The following is a 22,232-nucleotide window of genomic DNA, read 5'->3' as shown; positions in this document are numbered from 1 at the left end:
GTTTCCCATATTGTTTCCAGAGAAAACACAGGTGGGTCTAACTATGGGTTCTATATCTATTTCAGTAGGTAAACCAGAAATATTACTGGATTCTGGTTGGTATAACATCTACCCCTCTGCTACACTCCCATCTGAGACTCCTACAAATGTAGGCCCGTCTACGGCAGATATCAACAGCATTCCTGGGTTTTCCTCCATTTCCCTCAATGGGGACTGGGTATCCACATTGGATATCGTTCTTATAATCGCTGGATTCTCAGGTGGCATTCTCAAGACCAGGGAGAGAGAGAGAGGATAGAGTCACGAAGAGGATCCATTCCTTCCTGGTTCCCATCACGTGACATCTCACCTGGAATTATAACTCCCCACCTGGGTTTGTAAGGCGGGGCAGTAATTGGATTAAGTTGCCAGAGCCTCACGTGCATTGGGAACTGAATTCACTTTGGAGCTGGGATCTCAAACGAACCAGAACCTTTCCTGCTAAAGTTAAGTCCATTTTGGTTGTTATCTGTTGTTATCTGTGCTTAGAAGTAGGGCATTATATCTGCCAAAACTTGTGCACTGTCTTTTAAAAAAAAAAAAAAAGCACAACTGAAATAGATATTTGGGAGGGCTGTTAGTCTGCTTTACCTGTTTCAGCCATTAGTTCAAAAGCAGCCCCTTCCTCTTCAGCCTGGGTTTGTAAGGCGGGGCAGTAATTGGATTAAGTTGCCAGAGCCTCACGTGCATTGGGAACTGAATTCACTTTGGAGCTGGGATCTCAAACGAACCAGAACCTTTCCTGCTAAAGTTAAGTCCATTTTGGTTGTTATCTGTTGTTATCTGTGCTTAGAAGTAGGGCATTATATCTGCCAAAACTTGTGCACTGTCTTTTAAAAAAAAAAAAAAAGCACAACTGAAATAGATATTTGGGAGGGCTGTTAGTCAGCTTTACCTGTTTCAGCCATTAGTTCAAAAGCAGCCCCTTCCTCTTCAGCCTGGGTTTGTAAGGCGGGGCAGTAATTGGATTAAGTTGCCAGAGCCTCACGTGCATTGGGAACTGAATTCACTTTGGAGCTGGGATCTCAAACGAACCAGAACCTTTCCTGCTAAAGTTAAGTCCATTTTGGTTGTTATCTGTTGTTATCTGTGCTTAGAAGTAGGGCATTATATCTGCCAAAACTTGTGCACTGTCTTTTAAAAAAAAAAAAAAAAGCACAACTGAAATAGATATTTGGGAGGGCTGTTAGTCTGCTTTACCTGTTTAACACCCTCCCCCTCTACCCACCCACCCCTAGGTTTGTGTTTCTTATATAACCTGCCTAGATTCATAAATGGCAACAAGGTAAATTAGTATTTCCATAATTGCTATTCATCAAATGTCAAAACTTACCAAAATGAGGATTATCCAATGTAACTGCTGTGGAGCCTTTATTCTGAGGGAAAGCATCTGGAAACTTAGAGCTTGCCCAATTTGTGCACAACTATCTTCCTTGAAAAAGGAGCTGACTGAGGTTAAAGCTCAATTAGCTTCAATTACAAGAATTACACCCACATTGCATTACTCAGAAAATAATTCCCCAACATCACAGAGAAACCAGAAGTCAAGAAAAAGAGATTCATTAGGCTCAGGTAGGACCCACAGTCAACCATTCTTGACAGATGGACAGCCAACAGGTACACCCTCCCACTCAAACAGGTCATTAAGAAATTATTTAAAATCCAGGAATACAGTGGGCTCTGGTAGAATTAGACCTGTGATGAGGAGACACACAATGTACCAAATGCAAAAAGAACAAAAAGCCTTCTCTATATTAGAAACTGAAGAAGTTCTTGAGAAAAACATTGAAGTGTTACCAGAAAAGAGAAAACAAACACAATGCATGCAGAATTTCAAGATCCATAACCAAAAGAAAAATCTAATTGAGATGGATAACTCTGTCAACAGTGGCACAACTGCAAAAGGAAAGAGTGAAGTGAATAACAAATCTCAAATAAAATCTCATAAGGAGTCCAGGAAAAGCAATAACCTTAAAGAGAGTACCTGGAAGGCTATGACCACAAATGCTCATAGTTTGGGAAATAAAATCCCAGATCTGCAGGCCCTAATGGCTGAGGCAGAATTGGACATTGTTGCTATCACAGAGACATGGTTCACAGAATCTCATGATTGGGATACAACAATACCAGGCTATAACTTGTTAAGGAAGGACAGAGAGGATAGAAAAGGGGGAGGTGTGGCTCTTTATATCAGAAACAACATCCAAGCATCTGAGCTGCAAGGAAGTTGGGGCAAGGAAGAAGCAATATGGGTTGACCTAAAAAAAGATGACGGAGCATCCATTTATATTGGAGTGGTTTACAGGCCTCCAATCCAAAAGGAAGAGCTGGACAGAGATCTGGTTGAAGACATCCATAAGATAGGTAAGAAGGGAGAAGTGGTGATCGTGGGTGACTTTAATATGCCAGATGTAGACTGGAAAATCCCATCTGCAGAAACTAAAAATAGTAGAGCAATAGTGGATGCCATGCAAGTATCTTTGTTCAAACAAATGGTGTTGGAACCCACGAGAGAAGGAACTATACTCGACTTAGTGCTCACTAATGGAGATAATGTCTCCGATGTCCAGGTGGGCACCCACCTCAGCACCAGTGATCATCAAACGGTATGGTTTAATATCACTAAAAGAATAGGGAAAAGAACCACAAAGACCCGAGTTTTACAGTTCAAAAACATGGACTTTGAGGAAATGGGTAAGTACCTGGAGGAAGAACTAAAAGGATGGGAGAATGAGAGAGATGTGCAGCAGCAGTGGACCAATCTAAAACGAGCAATCACCAAGGCAACTACTCTATATGTTAGAAATGTAAAGAAAAGCAAAAGAAAATTGAAACCTATCTGGTTCTCAAAGGAGGTGGCTGACAAAATTAAAGCTAAAAGAACAGCATTCAAGAAATATAAAAGATCCCAAAGGGAGGAACACAAAGAAGAATATTTGATTCAACTGAGGGAGACAAAGAAATTAATCAAGTTGGCAAAAAGTCAAGCGGAAGAGAGGATTGCCAAGGAGATAAAAAATGGTGACAAAACATTTTTCAGATACATCAGCGAAAAGAGAAAGGTCCAAAGTGGTATAGTGAAATTGAAAGGTGATAATGATCAATGTGTGGAGAGAGACGAAGAAATGGCAGAAATATTAAACGAATACTTCAGCTCTGTGTTCACTAAAGAAGACCCTGGAGAAGGACCATCTCTACACAACAAGAAACTGGAAGGAAATGGAATAGATGAAAATCCTTTTACAGTAGAAAATGTGTGGGAAGAGCTAAAGAACCTGAAAGTGGACAAAGCCATGGGGCCTGATGGGATTCATCCAAGGATATTGAGGGAGCTCAGAGATGTTCTGGCGGGTCCGCTGTGTGACCTGTTCAATAGATCCCTTGAAACGGGAGTGGTGCCGAGTGATTGGAGAAGAGCGGTGGTGGTCCCGCTTCACAAGAGTGGGAACAGGGAGGAGGCTGGCAACTACAGACCGGTTAGCCTCACTTCGGTGGTGGGAAAAGTAATGGAGTCACTGCTGAAAGAGAGAATAGTGAACTATCTACAGTCTGGAGAATTGATGGACCAGAGGCAACATGGATTCACCAGGGGAAGATCCTGTCAAACAAATCTGATTGACTTTTTTGACTGGGTAACCAAGGAATTGGATCGAGGAAGAGCACTCGATATCATATACTTAGATTTCAGCAAAGCTTTTGATACGGTTCCGCACAGGAGACTGGTCAATAAAACGAGAAGCTTGGGAGTGAGTGCCGAGGTGGTGACCTGGATTGCAAATTGGTTGACGGACAGAAGACAATGTGTGATGGTAAATGGAACCTTCTCTGAAGAGAGAGCGGTTTTAAGTGGTGTACCGCAAGGATCGGTGTTGGGACCGGTCCTGTTCAATATCTTTGTGAGCGACATTGCGGACGGGATAGAAGGTAAGGTTTGTCTTTTTGCGGATGACACTAAGATCTGCAACAGAGTGGACACGCCGGAAGGAGTGGAGAGAATGAGACGGGATCTAAGGAAACTGGAAGAGTGGTCGAAGATATGGCAGCTGAGATTCAATGCCAAGAAGTGCAAAGTCATGCATATGGGGAGTGGAAATCCGAATGAACTGTATTCGATGGGGGGGGAAAGGCTGATGTGCACGGAGCAGGAGAGGGACCTTGGGGTGATAGTGTCTAATGATATGAAGTCTGCGAAACAATGCGACAAGGCGATAGCAAAAGCCAGAAGAATGCTGGGCTGCATAGAGAGAGGAATATCGAGTAAGAAAAGGGAAGTGATTATTCCCTTGTACAGGTCCTTGGTGAGGCCTCACCTGGAGTACTGTGTTCAGTTCTGGAGACCGTATCTACAAAAAGACAAAGACAAGATGGAAGCGGTACAGAGAAGGGCGACCAGGAAGGTGGAGGATCTTCATCGGATGACGTACGAGGAGAGATTGAAGAATCTAAATATGTACACCCTGGAGGAAAGGAGGAGCAGAGGAGATATGATACAGACTTTCAGATACTTGAAAGGTTTTAATGATCCAAAGGCAACGACAAACCTTTACCATAAGAAAAAAATCAGCAGAACCAGGGGTCACGATTTGAAGCTCCAGGGAGGAAGATTCAGAACCAATGTCAGGAAGTATTTCTTCACGGAGAGGGTGGTGGATGCCTGGAATGCCCTTCCGGAGGAAGTGGTGAAGACCAGAACTGTGAAGGACTTCAAAGGGGCGTGGGATAAACACTGTGGATCCATAAAGTCAAGAGGCCGCCAATGAAGAGTGGGTGACTCGCCAGAATGATGGCTACTGCCTGGACACAATACCCTTATTCAATAAACATACACATGGTTACTGTGACTCCAACATCACTCTAAGCTTCAACAGCAAGAGGAAATGTGGAAAAAAGGATTTGCACTCACAAAGCCGGGAGTAGCTGGCTTGTTACGGCGGTTACTACCCCAAACCAAATGTGCCTGATACTTCACTTTCGATGCACATCCAGCATAGTTCTCTGCTCCAACGGCAGGGGAGAAGAAAAACTGATACTTCACGCATACCCAGCATAGCTTCAACGGCAGGGGAGAAGAAAAAAGGATTCACACTCACAAAGTGGGGAGTAGCTGGCTTGTTACGGCGGTTACTACCCCAAACCAAATGTGCTGATACTTCACTTTAGATGCATATCCAGCATAGCTCTCTGCTTCAACGGCAGGGGAGAAGAAAAACAACCAATAAGGGCTGTATAACATAGTCTGGGTTAAAACAAATAAGCATGGGTGTAGCTTGCTTATTGCGGCGGTTACTACCCCTACTACCCCCTAACTAATCAAGCTAGATATTTCACTTGGATGCAGCTCCATCACTGCTCTCTACATTAATGGTGGGGGGAGGAAGGGAAATAGAACCAAGAGCTAAAAGAAACAGATAAGTATGAGAGAAAAAATGTGTGAAGCTTGCTGGGCAGACTGGATGGGCCGTTTGGTCTTCTTCTGCCGTCATTTCTATGTTTCTATGTTTCTATGATATGGGCGTCCATTGGGCCCTTTACAGATCCTGCTGTTATTCCCTCCATTTCTTGCCTCTCTGGAGCCCAATGCTTCCGGGAAGAGTGGGGCATAATAACAAAGTTAATAAAAATAAGGAAATAACTAATAGAATGGAGGGAAATTGGCTGGCTTAGGTGTATTATTCCAGGATATTCCCCTTCTAGAAGTGGAGTGTTGAGAAGTCCCATAAAATATTGAATATATTATCTCAAGATTTGATTAAATAGACAAACTTTATCCTGAGGCTGTAGGAAACTTCAAAACTCAGTCCAATTAAGGAGAGAAGATCGAACTGAAGTAAAAACGGCAGAAATCAAACAAAGCTGCATGCCCCTTTGGCGCATGCAGCTTGGGCAGCGCGCCGGCGGCAGCTGCGTACCACATGCAGGCCGATTTTAAAGGCCTCCTGATGGTTGAATCAATGACATCAGCAAAGTATCAAACCAGGAAATCAGTCGGGGCAAAGCACCAACCTTCACCCCCAAAATATTCGCCAGAGGCAAGCAAGCAGTCTCTCTCTCTCTCTCCACCATCGGAGCCGGTCGCAAACCCTCACTCCCGGTCTGTCTGTCACAGGCAATACTCCGTCTTTATCTCTCCTCCACCTCTCATGATCCTCCTACCTTTAAACTAAATACCCTGGTTAACAGATGGTCAGAGTTGGACAAGATAGAGTACCACATCTAAGCAATGTTTGTTGGAAAACTGAAGAGGGATGTCAACATTTTTCTTATCAAAAGTTAACGAAGGAGGAACTTACTGCTGGCCCTTGTGGCTGAGGTGGCATTCCTGGTCTTACTCCCAATAGACCTGGAGGCCCTGGAGGCCCATGGGGATATCCTCCATCAGGGACTCTTCGCCGATCATCCCAGTGATGTTGCTCTTCCTCCATCCGCCTCCAATACATGTCTTCCTCATAGCGTCTGAAACAGATGAGCAATATTATGCATACTACACACCAAAATGCAACTTCCAACTGATAACATATGGTTAAATCTCTCATTATTTGCTTATGCTGAACTGTTGGTCTTGGATGGCTGAAAGTTGATTCCCTGGGGCAGTGAAATTTGCTCAACCTTCAAGAAGTAAAACAAAATATGGGAAATGGAAGTCTTCTTGCTATATTATTTATGTTGTAAAATTAGCAATACAAATATTCTTCATTGAAAACTGGTGCATACCAGACTTTACAAAAAAAATCACAAACTATGTACAATATAAAATTGGCCAAAATACTTTCGGCAGCAAATCCTGATCCCACATTACATTTCAATTTTTTTCCTGAAAAATTATTTTGCACAGGATAGTTCTAGCATTCGTCTATGCAAATGCATACTTTAAAGATGTAAAACTTCACACTGCCAATAAACTGACTGATCTAAATAGCACTTTCCCACTAACAGCTTCATTACTCAGAGTACTTCAGTCCCAGCACAAGTTAACACTATTCTGAAGGTTTTTTATCAACACAAGACTATTTACTGATAATGAAGTACTGTAATGATTCAAATAATTTTTCAACTAAACAAGCTGCAAATATAAAGAATATATTTAGCATCTTGGTGTCTCAAAATGGGGAACACTTGAATAAAACTATGACTAGCTATATTTCAGAACATATCTGCATGGTATAAACACTGAATTGTACAAATCTGGTTACTGTCAATACAAAGTTGTCCTCGAGAGACTACCTCTAATTCTTGAGAAGGGAAACATACATTGCTTCATCACTTTAAATAACAGTGTATAAAACTGTTCAGGTTATTTCTCTTTTCTGCATGCCTCTGTAGAGTTGAAAAATAGTGTTCGAATACTGGCATAAGTTTGAGAAACAAGAAAAAAAAGGTATGTCAGTTGCTTTGACAACTTGGGGGTTACAAACTCCAAATCCTTGTATTTCAGGCCTTTATAAACATTTTTAAAAGGTAAAAACAAACAAAAAAAAGAAATTAGAAAGAATACATTTTGAGATTTCCTTAGTTTGATGATATGTTTAGAGTCTTCTGTCCACCTGCACCCAAAATAGAACCCACTCTTAGTTATTATTTAAGTGATTAATCCATTACATCCCCGGGTACCATAGCTCTACCTCATTTCCATCCTCCAGCGCTCCTCCTCCTCACGTCTTCGCCAGTATTCTTCCTTCTGCATCTGCTTCCTCATCTTATCCTCCTGGATCTTCCGTGCTCTGATGCTTGGTTTAACTTCCACTTGCAAATCAGGATTCACTTTTTTCTGTTTCACAAGATGAAAAAGGAAATCTAACTTACCTGTGGTTTTTTTTTTTTTTTGTTTTCTTTAACTTTGCCTATGTACTTATACTAAGATATTTTGCATTTAAGAAGTTATGTTGAATATTGCTTGCAGTTCTAAAACTCTTTAGAAGTTCCACAGTGTTAGAAGGACACTTATCCATAAACATTTTTATAAAACCTTTTTTTGTAGTGTCTGCATTTCCTAAACCCTAATTTGGCCTCACTGAGCAAAGTGCCATTTAGAAATGACAGGTGTGGCCATATTTTAGTCTTCTATCAAATGAACCACTAATATTTTCTCTCTCAAAAGCCTCATTCTTATATAATGAAATACCTGAAACCCTTTATTCCATAAACAATACTAGAGCTACTATAGTTTATGGTGCCAAAGAGACCAGGGATATTTATAAAAGTAGTGCTAGCCAGATTCTTTATAATAAAAACATGCCTGTTCTTAGTCCAACTGCTTCCCCTTTAGAATCTCAAAGTCTCCCTTCTTTTGGCCAAATATACTTCTGTTTTATGTTTTGTTGAATAAAAAGTATGTGCCTTTCACTTTGCTTTGACCTATTATTAAAATCCTTCTTTCTAGAGTCTACTCTTGTGCTGTCTATGGTATACTTAATGCTTTATATGAGATACCTATTGGAATCCTCATCATGATAATCTACTCAGCAGTGGCCTTATTTACTTAGATTTGTAACAGTGGTTGTAAATACATTGGAGGAACTTTAAAACCTTCAACACCTCTCCCCAAATAAAATAGGAATTAGAACCAAAAACAGTGCTGCACAGCATAAATAAGACCATTTTGATACTTAAGTTATCAGCTCATTCAAAGCTGCTATTAGTCAATTAACAGAATGCTGCAGTTCTTTTGAAAGGTGAAACATTCAAGAATGTGTCAGTAATGCTTGAAAATAAAGGATATCAGTCCAATTATGTTCAATATTTTTATAAGTGATATTGCAGAGGGATTAATAGGAAAGGTTTTCTTTTTGCAGATAATGCAAAGATCTGCAACAGGCGGACACTCCAAACAGAATAGAAAAAAGGGTCGATCGAAGGAAGTTGAAGTACTCAAGAGATTGGCAACTAAAACGGAATGTAAAGTATAGAGTTATTTAATTGGGATGTCAGAATGACATATGGGTTAATCTCTAGCTTCAGGTTGCCCCCCCCCCCCCCCAACATAAAAGGGGCCCAACAAACACCAAAATAACTGCCAACGTGCACAACAATTAGTTTTGTTGGTAAAGGGGGGAGAGGGGCAGCTTGAACAAAAACAGGAACAGAGTTGGGCTCTACACCTTAAAGAAGATCCAAAGAACAGACTGACCAAACCTGCCATCATGTCAGCTATCCCTATACAAATAAGGTGATGTGAATGTGTGGAGAGAATTCCACGTCACAGCTCTGCAGATCTCCTTGGGAACTGCTCACAAGTGGGCTACTGATGCTGTCATACCTTGAACAGAATAAGCCTTGACATGACCCCAAAACGCAGTCTCACCTGGGCATACCAGAAAGAGATGTAGTCTGCTAGCCAATTAGAAAGCATCTGCTTGGCAATGGCGATACCCAACTTATTCCTATCAAAACAAACAAAGTTGGGTGGATTGTCTCTGGGCTTCTGTTCGCTCCACAAAGAAAGATAATGCTCTTTTGCAATCCAAACTGTGCAGGGTTGTTCGCCTTGATGTGAATGCTGGCAGGAAAATAAGACTGGTTTAATGGAAGTCTGACACCACCTTAAGCAGGAACTTAGAGTGTGGGCGCAAGAGCACGCTATCATGAAAAAAAAACGAAACAAAAACAACTTAGTGTAAAGTGGACAAGTCATTAAGGCCTGAAGTTCGCTGACCCTGCGTGCTGAAGTTACTGCCAGCAAAAATATGACTTTCCAGATCAGAAACTTTAGGTCACAGGAGTGCAGTAGCTCAAAAGAAGCTTTTATCAGCTGAGCTAACACCATGTTGAGGTCCCAAGACCCAGAGCGAGGCCTTAGGGGAGGCTTTAACTGAAGCAGGCCCAACATGAAACATACAACAATAGGCTGTACAGAGATGGGGTTACCATCTACACCATGGTAGTATGTGCCAATCACACTTAGAAGAACTCTAAGAGTTGGTCCTCAAACTAACTTCCAATAGGTATAGAAGATAGTCAAGGAGTTCTTGTGGGGGAGCAGGAGAAAGGATCTAGGGCCTTCTGCTCACACCACATGGACAACCACCTCCACTTCAGTTCACAGGACTTTCTAGTGGAAGGATTTCTGGAAACCACCAGGACCTGAGACACATTTTCTGAGAGATCAAGTGGTTGCAATATTAACCCCTCAACTTCCAGGCTGTGAGCGACTGGGTCTGGAGGTTGGGATGGCGCAACCTGCCTCGATCCTGGCTGATGAGATCTGGGAAAGTCACCAGCCTGATTGGTTTCCGGATGGACATCCCCCTGAGGAGTGATCATAGTCCTTTTATCCTTGCAAAACTTCTAGAAAAACTTTGCTACCAGTGGAACTGGAGGATACACATATAGGAGACCCTTGCCCCAATGGCAAGCGAAGGCATCTGAAGCTGGTTTGCCACATGTCCTGTATAGGGAGCAAAAAACTGAGGAACCTTCCTGTTCCAAGGCACTGCAAAGAGATCCACATCTGGGCTACCCAGAGGCAGAAGATCCAATTTGCGACCCCCTTGGGTCCAGAGACCATTCGTGGGGTCTGAATGCATGACTGTCTGTCTGCTTTACATTCTCTGTTCTGGCCATGTACATGGCACTGAGAACCATCCCATGGGAGAGGGCCCATGACCAGATCTGGACCGCTTCCTGACACAGGAGGTACAATCCCTTACTTTCCTGCTTGACGACATACCACATTGCCGCTTGGTTGTCAGGCTGTATCAGAACAATTTTGTTGGACAGCTGATCTCTGAAATGCCACAGAGAATACCCGATTGCCCTGAGCTAGAGGAAATTGATTTGATAGAAACTTTCCTGGGCGGACCATAGACCCTGGGTGCCAAGTCCATTTACATGAGCTCCCCAGAACAGGGTGTGTGCATCCATAGTTAGGACAATTTGGATGGGAAGACTTTGGAAGAATACCCCTTTTCCAGATTCAAAATTTCCCATCACCAGGACAAAGAGCCCCAGAGAGAGGGCGTGACTTGGATGAGATCCTGGAGGCCTTGAGTGGCTTGTCGCAACTGTGATCATTGGGCCTTTTGCATGTGCAAATGTGGCAGGGGAACAGAGTACTGTTGCGGCCATATGGTCCAACAAGCTTCAACATGTGCCACACTGACACCTGCTGGCTATTGAATCCCTGTGCAATGGTCATCAGATTGACGGCCCATTGCCAGGGCAGGAAGGCCTTGGCCTCAGCCATGTCTAGTAGGCACCGTAAAGTCCAACTAGACACGGCTGAGGCCAAGGCCTTCCTGCCCTGGCAATGGGCCGTCAATCTGATGACCATTGCACAGGGATTCAATAGCCAGCAGGTGTCAGTGCGGCACATGTTGAAGCTTGTTGGACCATATGGCCGCAACAGTACTCTGTTCCCCTGCCACATTTGCACATGCAAAAGGCCCAATGATCACAGTTGCGACAAGCCACTCAAGGCCTCCAGGATCTCAGAGTCATGCCCTCTCTCTGGGACTCTTTGTCCTGGTGATGGGCTGAGTTGGGACTTGGGGTAGATGACAATGAACCCTAGTGTCTCCAGCACCCGAATGGTTGAGCACATGGACCTGCTGGCCCCGGCCCGAGAGGTGCTCTTGATCAGCCAATCATCCGGATACCGGAAACCGTGAACTCTCAGTCTGCGAAGGTGCGCTGTCCCCACAGCTAGGCATTTCGTAAAGACACGCGGGGCTGATATGAGCCCAAATGGCAGAACACGATACTGGATTGCTGCTTTCCCACCTAAAATCTGAGATACTTCTGATGACCTGGAAATATCTCTATGCACCTTTTAGATTCAGGGAGCATAGCCAGTCTGCTTTTTATAAGAAGGGGATAATGGTGCCCAGGGAAACTATCCTGAACTTTTCTCTTTTGCCGAATTTGTTCAAGGCTCTTAGGTTCAGGATGGAATGGAGTTCCCCTATTTTCTTTGGTATCAGGAAGTACCAGAAGTAAAATCCCTGCCCCCAGAATGGGTTCGGGGGGGGGGGGGGGGGGGGGGGGGAGTACCCAATATGTTCCATTTGTACTCTATGCGAAGATGGAAAGAATCCGCTGGTCTGAGGTTATTCTGGGCCAACGGTTCGCAAAGAGCTGAAACCTTCCGCCAACTGGCAGGTCTATTGTTCTGGGTACAGGTGACTTGACTATGTTCCCTGCATTCAGTTAAAACCCTGTTCCTGAAGTTGACTGAGGCGCCGACTGGAGCTTTGGGTCCCTCTGTAGCCTAGGATGGGCACAAGGGCCCTTGTGTTGCCAACGGGAGCGAGGTGGAAGAGGGTAGTACCTCTTCAGGCAGAAGGACTTCTTGGGCCCAAACCTCGACGACCTCCTGGCTGAAGAGTGCAGGTCTGAGTGCCACTGGAGAGCTGCTGGAGTGTCGCATGATTATCCTGGATCTGGGCTACCTCATCATCCATTTTATCTCCAAACAGATTTTCTCCTGTATATAGTAAGTCAGCAATTTGCTCCTGCACCTCCAGTCTGTATCTGATGCCTGCAACCATGTGAGCCTGCAGGTGCCGATTCCCACTGCAGAGACCTTTGATACTATTTCAAAAACAATGTAGGTCGAACGGACTCCCTGTTTTCTGCACTCCAGACTGTTATGCACCAGAGACAGGCGGGTGTCTTGCTGTTTTGGCAGTTGCTTGGCAACCTCCTGCACATGCTTCAGATTGACAAAACTAAAGAGTAGCAAATCACCTGGACCAGATGGTATGCATCCTAGGGTACTGAAGGAACTAAAAAATGAAGTTTCTGATCTATTAGTTAAAATTTGTAACCTATCATTAAAATCATCCATTGTACCTGAAGACTGGAGGGTGGCCAATGTAACCCCAATATTTAAAAAGGGCTCCAGGGGCGATCTGGGAAACTATAGACCAGTGAGCCTGACTTCAGTGCCGGGAAAAATAGTGGAAACTATTCTCAAGATCAAGAGCATATAGAAAGATATGGTTTAATGGAACACAATCAACATGGATTTACCTAAAGGAAGTCTTGCCTAACAAATCTGCTTCATTTTTTTGAAGGGGTTAATAAACATGTGGATAAAGGTGAACCAGTATTTGGATTTTCAGTAGGTGTTTGACAAAGTCCCTCATGAGAGGCTTCTAAGAAAACTAAAAAGTCATGGGACAGGAGGCGATGTCCTTTTGTGGATTAAAAACTGGTTAAAAGACAGGAAACAGAGTAGGATTAAATGGTCAGTTTTCTCAGTGGAAAAGGGTAAACAGTGGAGTGACTCAGGGATCTGTACTTGGACCAGTGCTTTTCAATATGTTTACAAATGATCTGGAAAGGAATACAACGAGCGAGGTTATCAAATTTGCAGATGATACAAAGTTAAATCACAAGCGGATTGTGATATATTACAGGAGGACCTTGCGAGACTGGAAGATTGGGCATCCAAATGGCAGATGAAATTTAATGTGGACAACTGTTAGGTGTTGCATATAGGGAAAAATATCCCTTGCTGTAGTTACACGATGTTAGGTTCCACATTAGTTGCTACCACCCAGGAAAAATATCTAAGCATCATAGTGGATAATACTTTGAAATCGTCAGCTCAATGTGCTGCAGCAGTCAAAAAAGCAAACAGAATGTTGGGAATTATTAGGAAGGGAATGGTTAATAGAACAGAAAATGTCAATGCCTCTATATCGCTCCATGGTGAGACAGCACCTTGAATACTGTGTACAATTCTGGTTGCCGCATCTCAAAAGATATAGTTGTGATGGAGAAGTCACAGAGAAGGGCAACCAAAATGATAAAGGGAATGGAACAGCTCCCTTATGAGGAAAGGCTGAAGAGATTAGGGCTGTTCAACTTGGAGAAGAGATGGAATTTGTTGCCAAAAGATGTGGTTAGTGCAGTTAGTGTAGCTGGGTTCAAAAAAGGTTTGGATAAGTTCTTGGAGGAGAAGTCCATTAACTGTTATTAATCAAGTTTACTTAGGTAATAGTCACTGCTATTAACTGCATCAGTAGCATGGGATCTTCTTGGTGTTTGGATAATTGCCAGGTCCTTGTGGCCTGGTTTGGCCTCTGTTGGAAACAGGATGCTGGGCTTGATGGACCCTTGGTCTGACCCAGCATGGCAATTTCTTTTGTTGCACATGTATTGGTTCATGTAAAGCTGGTAGGCTGCTATGTAGGCAATAAGCATAGCATCCTGAATATCTTCCTCCCAAGAGCATCCATTACTCTCTGATCCTTCCCCATGGGTGCCAAAGAATGGGTCAGAGTGCTTAATCTTCTTGATAATGGATTCGACAACTACCGATTGGTGGGGCAGCTGACACCTGGCGAATTCTAGAACCTTTTGGACACGATAAATCACGTCAGCCTTCATTGTTCATGAGAGGCACCGTGAGGGGATGTTCCCATATCCTTATCAATAACTCCACAAGGATCTCGACACTGGGACTAGCATGATTTCCTTAGGAGGCTCCATGTACTAGAGGATACCTAGCATTTTGTGCATAGTATCCTCTTTAGTTGTCAACTGAAATGGGATGGCTTCCGCCATCACCCAAAAAGAAACCCGTGAAGAAGAGGGTCTGCCGGTAGGAATGTCTTTTGAGCATCTGGAGGAGATGGTTCTGAGTGGAGACTATCTGAAGCATCCTCAGAAGCTATGGAGGAGTCATTCCACCAGGGATCATAACTACCCTAGTCTCTGCTGTTATTGACTAGTGACAGGGTCCTAGGCGCTCAGCCCCGGCCAGCAGTGCAGGCACCAGTTTGGCTAGCTGTTTTGGCCGAAGGCCTGGTGCTGCCTCCGGTTATCAGGGGTTTCCTCCTCCGAGGAACCAAGGATGACAAACGGATTGGCTGGTGGTGGCACTGGGCCCTGTAGGACCATCAATATTGCCCTGGGAACTGACACTGGGGACTGGGTCAGTAACATGTCAATAAGCGTGTGTAAGGATTCAAGTAGTGGCTCGAGGAGTAACGTGTTGGTGTCGTCTGTGCTCAGATACAGAGACTTTGCATCGCCCTCTCCATAGTCAGCTGCAAGCAGCTCTCCAATTCCTCCTCAAATATTGCCGATGCTAAGACATGGGATCCAGGGTAACCAGATCCTTGTCGGAACCAAGATGATTGGTGGCAGGAATCGGGACTGGTGGAGACTGGCGTATCCCTGGCGGACTGGCTCTCCTTAGCACGTGATCACAGCAGAAGCTGGTGCATACCCATGCCTGGCACCATGCACAGACAGGGACTGTGCATGGCTTCCCTCAATGCTTGGATCGGTCCTTTCCTGGTGCCAAGTTTGAGGACGATGAACAAGATATCCTTGACCTGGAGGAGCTCAATGATGGCTGGTCTCCAGCATCCCTCTCAGCCGAAGACCTTGACAGAACCTGCGGACCCACCAATGGCGATGGCTTGTTGTCCATTGGTGCCGCTCTGAGGTCCCTTGATGCCAATGTCTCTGATGCTGTCGTTGATGGCTCAGTCTGTAAAAAAAAAAAAGTTGAGGCTCATCCCACCAAGAGACATGAGGCTCCGCAGAAAAGAAGAGACTGAGGTGATCCTGCATGGAAGCATGTTATATTGCATGGGTGAGCAAGCTTAGTGAGGCTCAGTGAAAGTTCTAGAAACTGACAAATTTTCCATGCTGGGTTCCATCTGTCATCACCCATGTATGAAAACTGCCACCCTGCTTGTCCTCGGAAAATGTGTTAACACCATGATCTATAAAGCTTTATGGCTCCTAGAGCAAACTGGATTCTCTTTAGACTGTGATGGATCACTTTAAATATAAGCTATTGAAACCACATAAGAACATGCCATACTGGGTCAGACCAAGGGTCCATCAAGCCCAGCATCCTGTTTCCAACAGTGGCCAATCCAGGCCATAAGAACCTGGCAAGTACCCAAAAACGAAGTCTATTCCATGTTACCATTGCTAATGGCAGTGGCTATTCTCTAAGTGAACTTAATAGCAGTTAATGGACTTCTCCTCCAAGAACGTATCCAATCCTTTTTTAAACACAGCTATACTAACTGCACTAACCACATTCTCTGGCAACAAATTCCAGAGTTTAATTGTGCGTTGAGTGAAAAAGAACTTTCTCCAATTAGTTTTAAATGTGCCACATGCTAAATTCATGGAGTGTCCCCTAGTCTATTATCTGAAAGAGTAAATAACAGATTCACATCTACCAGTTCTAGACCTCATGATTTTAAACACTTCTATCATATCCCCCCTCAGCTGTGTCTTCTCCAAGCTGAAAAGTCCTAACCTCTTTAGTCTTTCCTCATAGGGGAGCTATTCTATTCCCCTTATCATTTTGGTCGCCCTTCTCTGTACCTTCTCCATCGCACATTTATTATTTATATTCCACCTTTTAGACTCTTTCAAAACAGATTACATTCAGTTACTGGAGGTTATCTCCCTGTCTCCAAAGGGCTCACAATCTAACCCCTAGATTCATCAAAATGCTATATGGCGACATGCATAATGCATCACATGGCATGGTAAATTTTTTGCTCCCCGCGATACTTGTATTTCACAGCTCATGAAGGAGAGAGAGAATATTTATAAGGCCCTCATAGTCAACAATTTATATCTCTACAAGTCGTTAAGCCTGTAAAAACGGGCGAGATTAGTTTTGAAAAATGTAATGGAAGAGCTGAGGAACAAAATTAGAGTTGATGTCTACAGTACACTTTTATACACTATGTTCTTTATGTAAACAGAATTAGATCCTTTAATCAATTTACCTTGTTCTGATGTCTCTAATACATACTTGATATCTGAAGCCCTTCTAACTCTAGAAAATGCCACAGAGCTGGGCTGCACACAATTTTGTTTTTCGGTTCGTTTTCGATGTCTGGTTCAGGGTGGAGCATTTCAGACCACTCCCCGAACAGGAAAACTTTTTTCGTTTTGTTTTTAGAAGAGGTCCGAAAAAAGCGAAAAAACAAAAAAAAAGGCAACCCACTCCAACCCTTCAAATTTACTTAATTACAACCTCCCCTACCCATCCCGATCCCCCCCAAACTTACTAAAAGCCCTGGTAGTCCAGTGGGGTTTCGGAAGCAATCTCTCCCTCTTGGACAGTCGGCTGCCACTAATCAACATGCCGCCGGTAGCCCTTTGCCCTTACCATGTGACAGGGGCTACCGGCACCATTGGTCAGTCCGTGTCACCTGGAAGGAGCAATGGATGTCCCGCGCCATTTTCTAAGATGGCGCCAGCCATCCATTGCTCCTACCATGTGACAGGGGCCGACCAATGGCACCGGTAGCCCCTGTCCCATGGTAAGGGCAAAGGGCCACCGGCGCCATTTTGATTTCTGGCGGGCCCGACGGTGCAACTGCTCTCTTCTGTGCATTTGTGGCATGGTCACCGCTCAATTATAAGAGATAGGAGAGCCAGCTAACAGCTATACTCTGTCACAGGGTACCATCAAGCTAGGGCAAGATAACAGTAGAAACCACATCTTTGTGAGACTTTCCTCACTGCAAATAATGTCTCATTCTGCATGTAAAACTGGCCCCTAAACCACCACCAACACTTCACCTCAAGCTAATAGCTGGCCCACCTATAGTCATATAAATAGTTGAATACTGTGAAGGCCTCCTCAGAGGCTCTCTCCATTCCATTCCACTCCACTCCCTCTCCCCTCCCAAGCCTAGAAACTGTCTAAATGCAATTTGCAAAATTTATCGCAAATTGCATTACGGCCATTTCGGGCATAGTGCACAGCTTAATGCCAGGAAAAAAAGGTGTAATTATTTCCAGCATTAAAACTGTGATATTGCATGCGTTATGCTATCGCAGAGTGCGATATTGCCCCTCATTTTAATTAATCTTGCCCAAACCCCTCCCTAATCCCGCCCCTTCCAAAAACGTACATTCACGCCATGTGATAGTATTATCGCATGCATTAACACGTTATCACGTGCGTTAACGCCATAACACATTTTGATGAATGACCCTGTAAGTCTGTACCTGAGGCAATGGAGGGTAAAGTCACTTACCCAAAGTCCCAAGTAGTGGGATTTGAACCCTCACTTCCCTAGTTCGCAGCCCGTTGCTCTAACCACTAGGCTGCTCCTCTACTTCATAGGTCCCTTCTTCAGACATTAATGTTTCTGATGTGACATCTAAAGAAGGGACATCTATGGTTTCAAAAGCTCAAGTTCAAAATTTTTAGGTAAGTTGTAAGCCGATTGGTTTCAGACTCTGCCTAAAATCCCAAGATTGAATGTAATTTTCAGTGTTTAAGTTATATGTTCTATGTAATTTATTTTTTGTTATACAGAAAGATATGGTGAATGAAGAAATGTATTCGTACCTGAATTTCCTTTCCTTCAGTCCAGTCACACCAGTCCAAATGAATATGTTGTGTCCACAAACCAGCAGATTGAGACACTAACAGGTTTTGCTGATGTCACCCTTTACAGGCATCTGTGCTGAACTCAGCCTGCTAGTATTACCAGCTAATAAAACTTTTATATCCAGATCAAAACAGGGAGCTTCCAGGGAACAAGGCATAACTAACATGGCATAACTATTTATAGGAGAAGATTCATCCTTTTTTCCCTCCAAACTTACTATTCTCTGCAAGGATGGATAATTTCAAACCCTCCCATTTTCTTCACTATAAATCAACATTTGGCAAAATAGGGAGGGTTCTGGACTGGTCTAGTTGGACTCAAGGAAAGGAAATTATCAGGCAAGGAAACATTTTTCCTCTCTCTTCATCCAGCCAGACCAGTTCAGACCCAAACTATTTCTGAACAAGGCAGAAAATGCCTGAAATTCTCCTAGCCAAACAGCCACCAAGAAAACTGTTTTCACAGTAATGAGCTTCAGGTAATTATTTTTAATAGGCTCAAATTGGGAACCAGACAAAAAGAAAAGACAATACTAAACTCAGATCCCAAGAGGAGATATCTACTAGATAAAGTAGCCTTGACAGACGTGCCGCAAATGCACAGTAGAGAGCAGCTCTACCGCGCATGCGCTGGCGAGCACGATCAGAGCTTGCCTGTTAAAAATGGCGCTGGGAGGAGCAGTAGCGGCGAGGATCCAGTAGCGGCGGCGGCGAGCGTGAGGGAGGGACTCCCCCCAGAGATCTTCTGCCTGCGCCATCCGAAGGGGTTGTGAATGAGCTGGGAAGGGAGTGATGAGAGAGTGAGCTGGGAGGGAGAATGAGGGGGAGGTGGAAGGGAAGGGGAGGGAGAATGAGGGGGAGGTGGAAGGGAAGGGGAGGGGGAAGGGGAAGGAAATGGACCGAAAATGTTTTTTAAATGTAGCCCGTTGTTACGGGCTTAACGGCTGGTGGTCTAATATTTGACACCCTGCAGGAAGCATGAAACAACTGAATAAGTTAAGTTTTATGGATATTGGAGAAATTACTTACCTGATTATTTCGTTTTCCTTAGTATAGACAGATGGACTCAGGACTAGTGAGTATTGTGCTCTTCTGCTAGCAGATGGGAGACGGAGTCAGATTTCAAAGCTGTCACTCTAGATATACCCCATGCAGTAACCTCAGCTCTTCAGTATTCTCTTTAAAAAGCCATTGTGGATATCTCTTTGCTTAAATAACTTGCTTAAACTTGATTAAAACTTGAACTGGTTCAACTAATTTCCAAACTGGAGACCGCCAGTGCACTCAACCAATTAATGCCTACACCGGACAAACTGTGGGTGACGAACTAGGGGTAGGCCGCGGCTTATCCGTATTTGCTTAGTCTCAAGGTTTGCTATCCGAGGTTTTCCTTTTCTGGGGCAGCCATGGGCAGGATGCTGAGTCCATCTGTCTACACTAAGGAAAACGAAATAATCAGGTAAGTAATTTCTCCATTTCCTAGCGTGTAGCCAGATAGACTCAGGACCAATGGGATGTACAAAAGCTACTCCCAGACAGAGCGGGAGGCTGTCCGAGGCCCACTTAGTACTGCACTTGCAAAGGCTGTGTCTTCTCGGGCCTGAACATCCAGGCGGTAGAACCTGAAGAAGGTGTGTATGGAGGACCAGGTTGCCACCTGACAGATCTCGGCGGGCGACAGTAGCTTGGTTTCTGCCCAAGAAACTGCCTGGGCCCTCATAGAATGAGCCTTAACCTGTAGTGGTAAGGACTTCCCTGCCTCTATGTAGGTTGCCTTGATTACTTCCTTGATCCAGCGGGCTATGGTCGCCCGCGGGGCTGCTTCTCCTTGTTTCTTCCCACTGTAAAGGTCGAACAAGCGGTCCATTTTGCGCACCGGTTCCAATCTTTCCAGGTACTGCACTAAGTCTGCCGACATTTAGTGAAGAAGGCATACGTCTTCAGAGTCTTTATCTTCGTCCGGAGATGGTAGTGAGATGGTTTGGTTCAAGTGAATCTCAGAAACCACTTTCAGTAGGAAGGAGGGGACGGCGCGCAGTTGTATGATTCCAGGCATGAACCTAAGGAATGGTTCCCGACAGGATAGTGCCTGTAGCTCGAAGATGCGATGAGCTGAACATATTGCCACCAGGAATAATGTCTTCAATGTTAAGAGGCGTAGTGACAGACTGCATATGTTGGTCTGAAAGAATCCCCAGTTAAGAAGTCTAATACTAGATTGAGATTCCAGAGAGGCACTGGCCCACTTTAGGGGTGGTCGGAGTTCTTTAACCCCTTTCAGGAAGCGGGACAAATCCGGATGGGTTGATCACCGGATACCATCCACTTTGGCTCTGAAGCAGGCCAGTGTGGCTACTTGGATCTTGAGGGAGTTGAGTGACAACCCCTTTTTCATACCATCCTGTAGGAACTCCAAAATCATGGGAATGTTGGCTGTCCGCAGGAGTATCCTGTGGTCTTCACACCAGGCTTCGAATAATCTCCAGATCCGTATGTAGAGAACTAGCGCACTCAGAGCACAGTGTCAATCACAGCCTTTGAGTAACCATGCTTCTTCAGGCGAGTCCTCTCAAGGGCCAGACTGTAAGAGAGAATCGAGACGGATCTTCGTGGAGAATCAGGCCCTGCCGGAGAAGGTCCTTGTGTGGAGGTAGGCACAAAGGGTTCCCTGCAAGGAGTCTGCATGTCTGCGTACCATGGTCGTCTTGACCAATCCGGGGCCACTAGTAGAACTAGGCCACTAGTAGAACTAGTCCCCTGTAATGTTCTATCTTGCAGATGACCTTGCCCAGTAGTGGCTATGGGGCGAAGGGGGGGGGGGGGGGGGGGGGGGAGGCGTTCAGTAAGTCTTTCTCTGGTCAAGTATGGACAAGAGCGACTATTCCTTGGGAGTGTGGCTCTCACTGCGGCTGAAGAACCTGGGGACTTGGGCACTGAGACAGGTGGCCAGTAGATCCATGGCTGGGAGGCCCCAGCGATTTACTATCACTTGAAAGACTTAGACGGCGTCCATTCTGCCGGGTCCAGGCTCTCTCTGCTGAGGATGTCAGCTGAGATGTTGTTTTTTCCTGCAATGTGGGAGGCAGAGATCCCTTGTAGGTTTATCTCCGTCCACGCCATGAAAGACTATCTCCAGAGAGACCTGCTGGCTCCTGGTTCCTCCCTGGCGGTTGATGTAAGCAACCGGTCACATTGTCCAACATTACTCGAATTGCTTTGCCTCTGAGTATGTGGCTGAATCGCAGGCATGCTAGTCTGACTACTCGAGCTTCCAGGTGGTTTATGTTCCATTCCGCCTCTTCCTTGTTCCATTGTCCCTGGGCCGTTAGTTCTTGACAGTGGGCTCCCCACCCTCGCAGGCTCGCATCTGTGGTGAGCGAGGTCCATTTCGGTGGGGATAGGCTTACTCCTCTGCTTAGGTGGTCTTCCTGTAGCCACCACTAGAGCTGAGAACGTACCTCTGCTGGTAGTTGGAGGCAAATTGAGTAGTCCTGGGACAGTGGGTTCCATCGTGACAGTAAGGAGCCCTGGAGTGGTCGCATATGGGCCCCTTGCCCACAGGACGACCTCCAGGGTTGATGCCATGAGGCCGAGGACTTTAAGATAGTCCCATACCTTGGGGCATGCACTGGTCATCAATCGTCATAATTGTTCCATCAGTTTTTCTCCTCGGAGGAGGAAGGAAGACTTTGTTCTGTTTGGGGTCGAAACGGGCCCCCAGGTACTCTAGCGATTGAGAGGGCTGCACACTGCTCTTGCCCATGGTCACGACCCAAGCGAGTTCCTGCAGTAGACTTGACTCTGCTGGTCACCTGCTGGCTCTCTTCCGAAGACTTTGCCCTGATCAGCCAGTCGTCCA

The 22,232-nt window shown here is 44.8% G+C and overlaps 1 protein-coding gene across 1 annotated transcript in view; it reads right to left on the bottom strand.

Annotated features, from left to right (window-relative positions):
- ZFR (zinc finger RNA binding protein) overlaps window positions 1-22,232 on the bottom strand; it is a 312,134-nt gene that overhangs the window by 113,300 nt on the left and 176,602 nt on the right. Inside the window, 2 exon segments of the mRNA XM_029579284.1 lie at window positions 6,330-6,492; window positions 7,659-7,804. Coding sequence (XP_029435144.1) covers window positions 6,330-6,492; window positions 7,659-7,804 — 309 coding nt within the window.

The sequence above is a fragment of the Rhinatrema bivittatum genome, chromosome 1 (assembly GCF_901001135.1).
Source record: "Rhinatrema bivittatum chromosome 1, aRhiBiv1.1, whole genome shotgun sequence".
NCBI classification, from domain to species: Eukaryota; Metazoa; Chordata; class Amphibia; order Gymnophiona; family Rhinatrematidae; genus Rhinatrema; species Rhinatrema bivittatum.
Note: the sequence above shows the minus strand (reverse complement) of the source record. Positions and strands in the feature narration are given on the sequence as shown.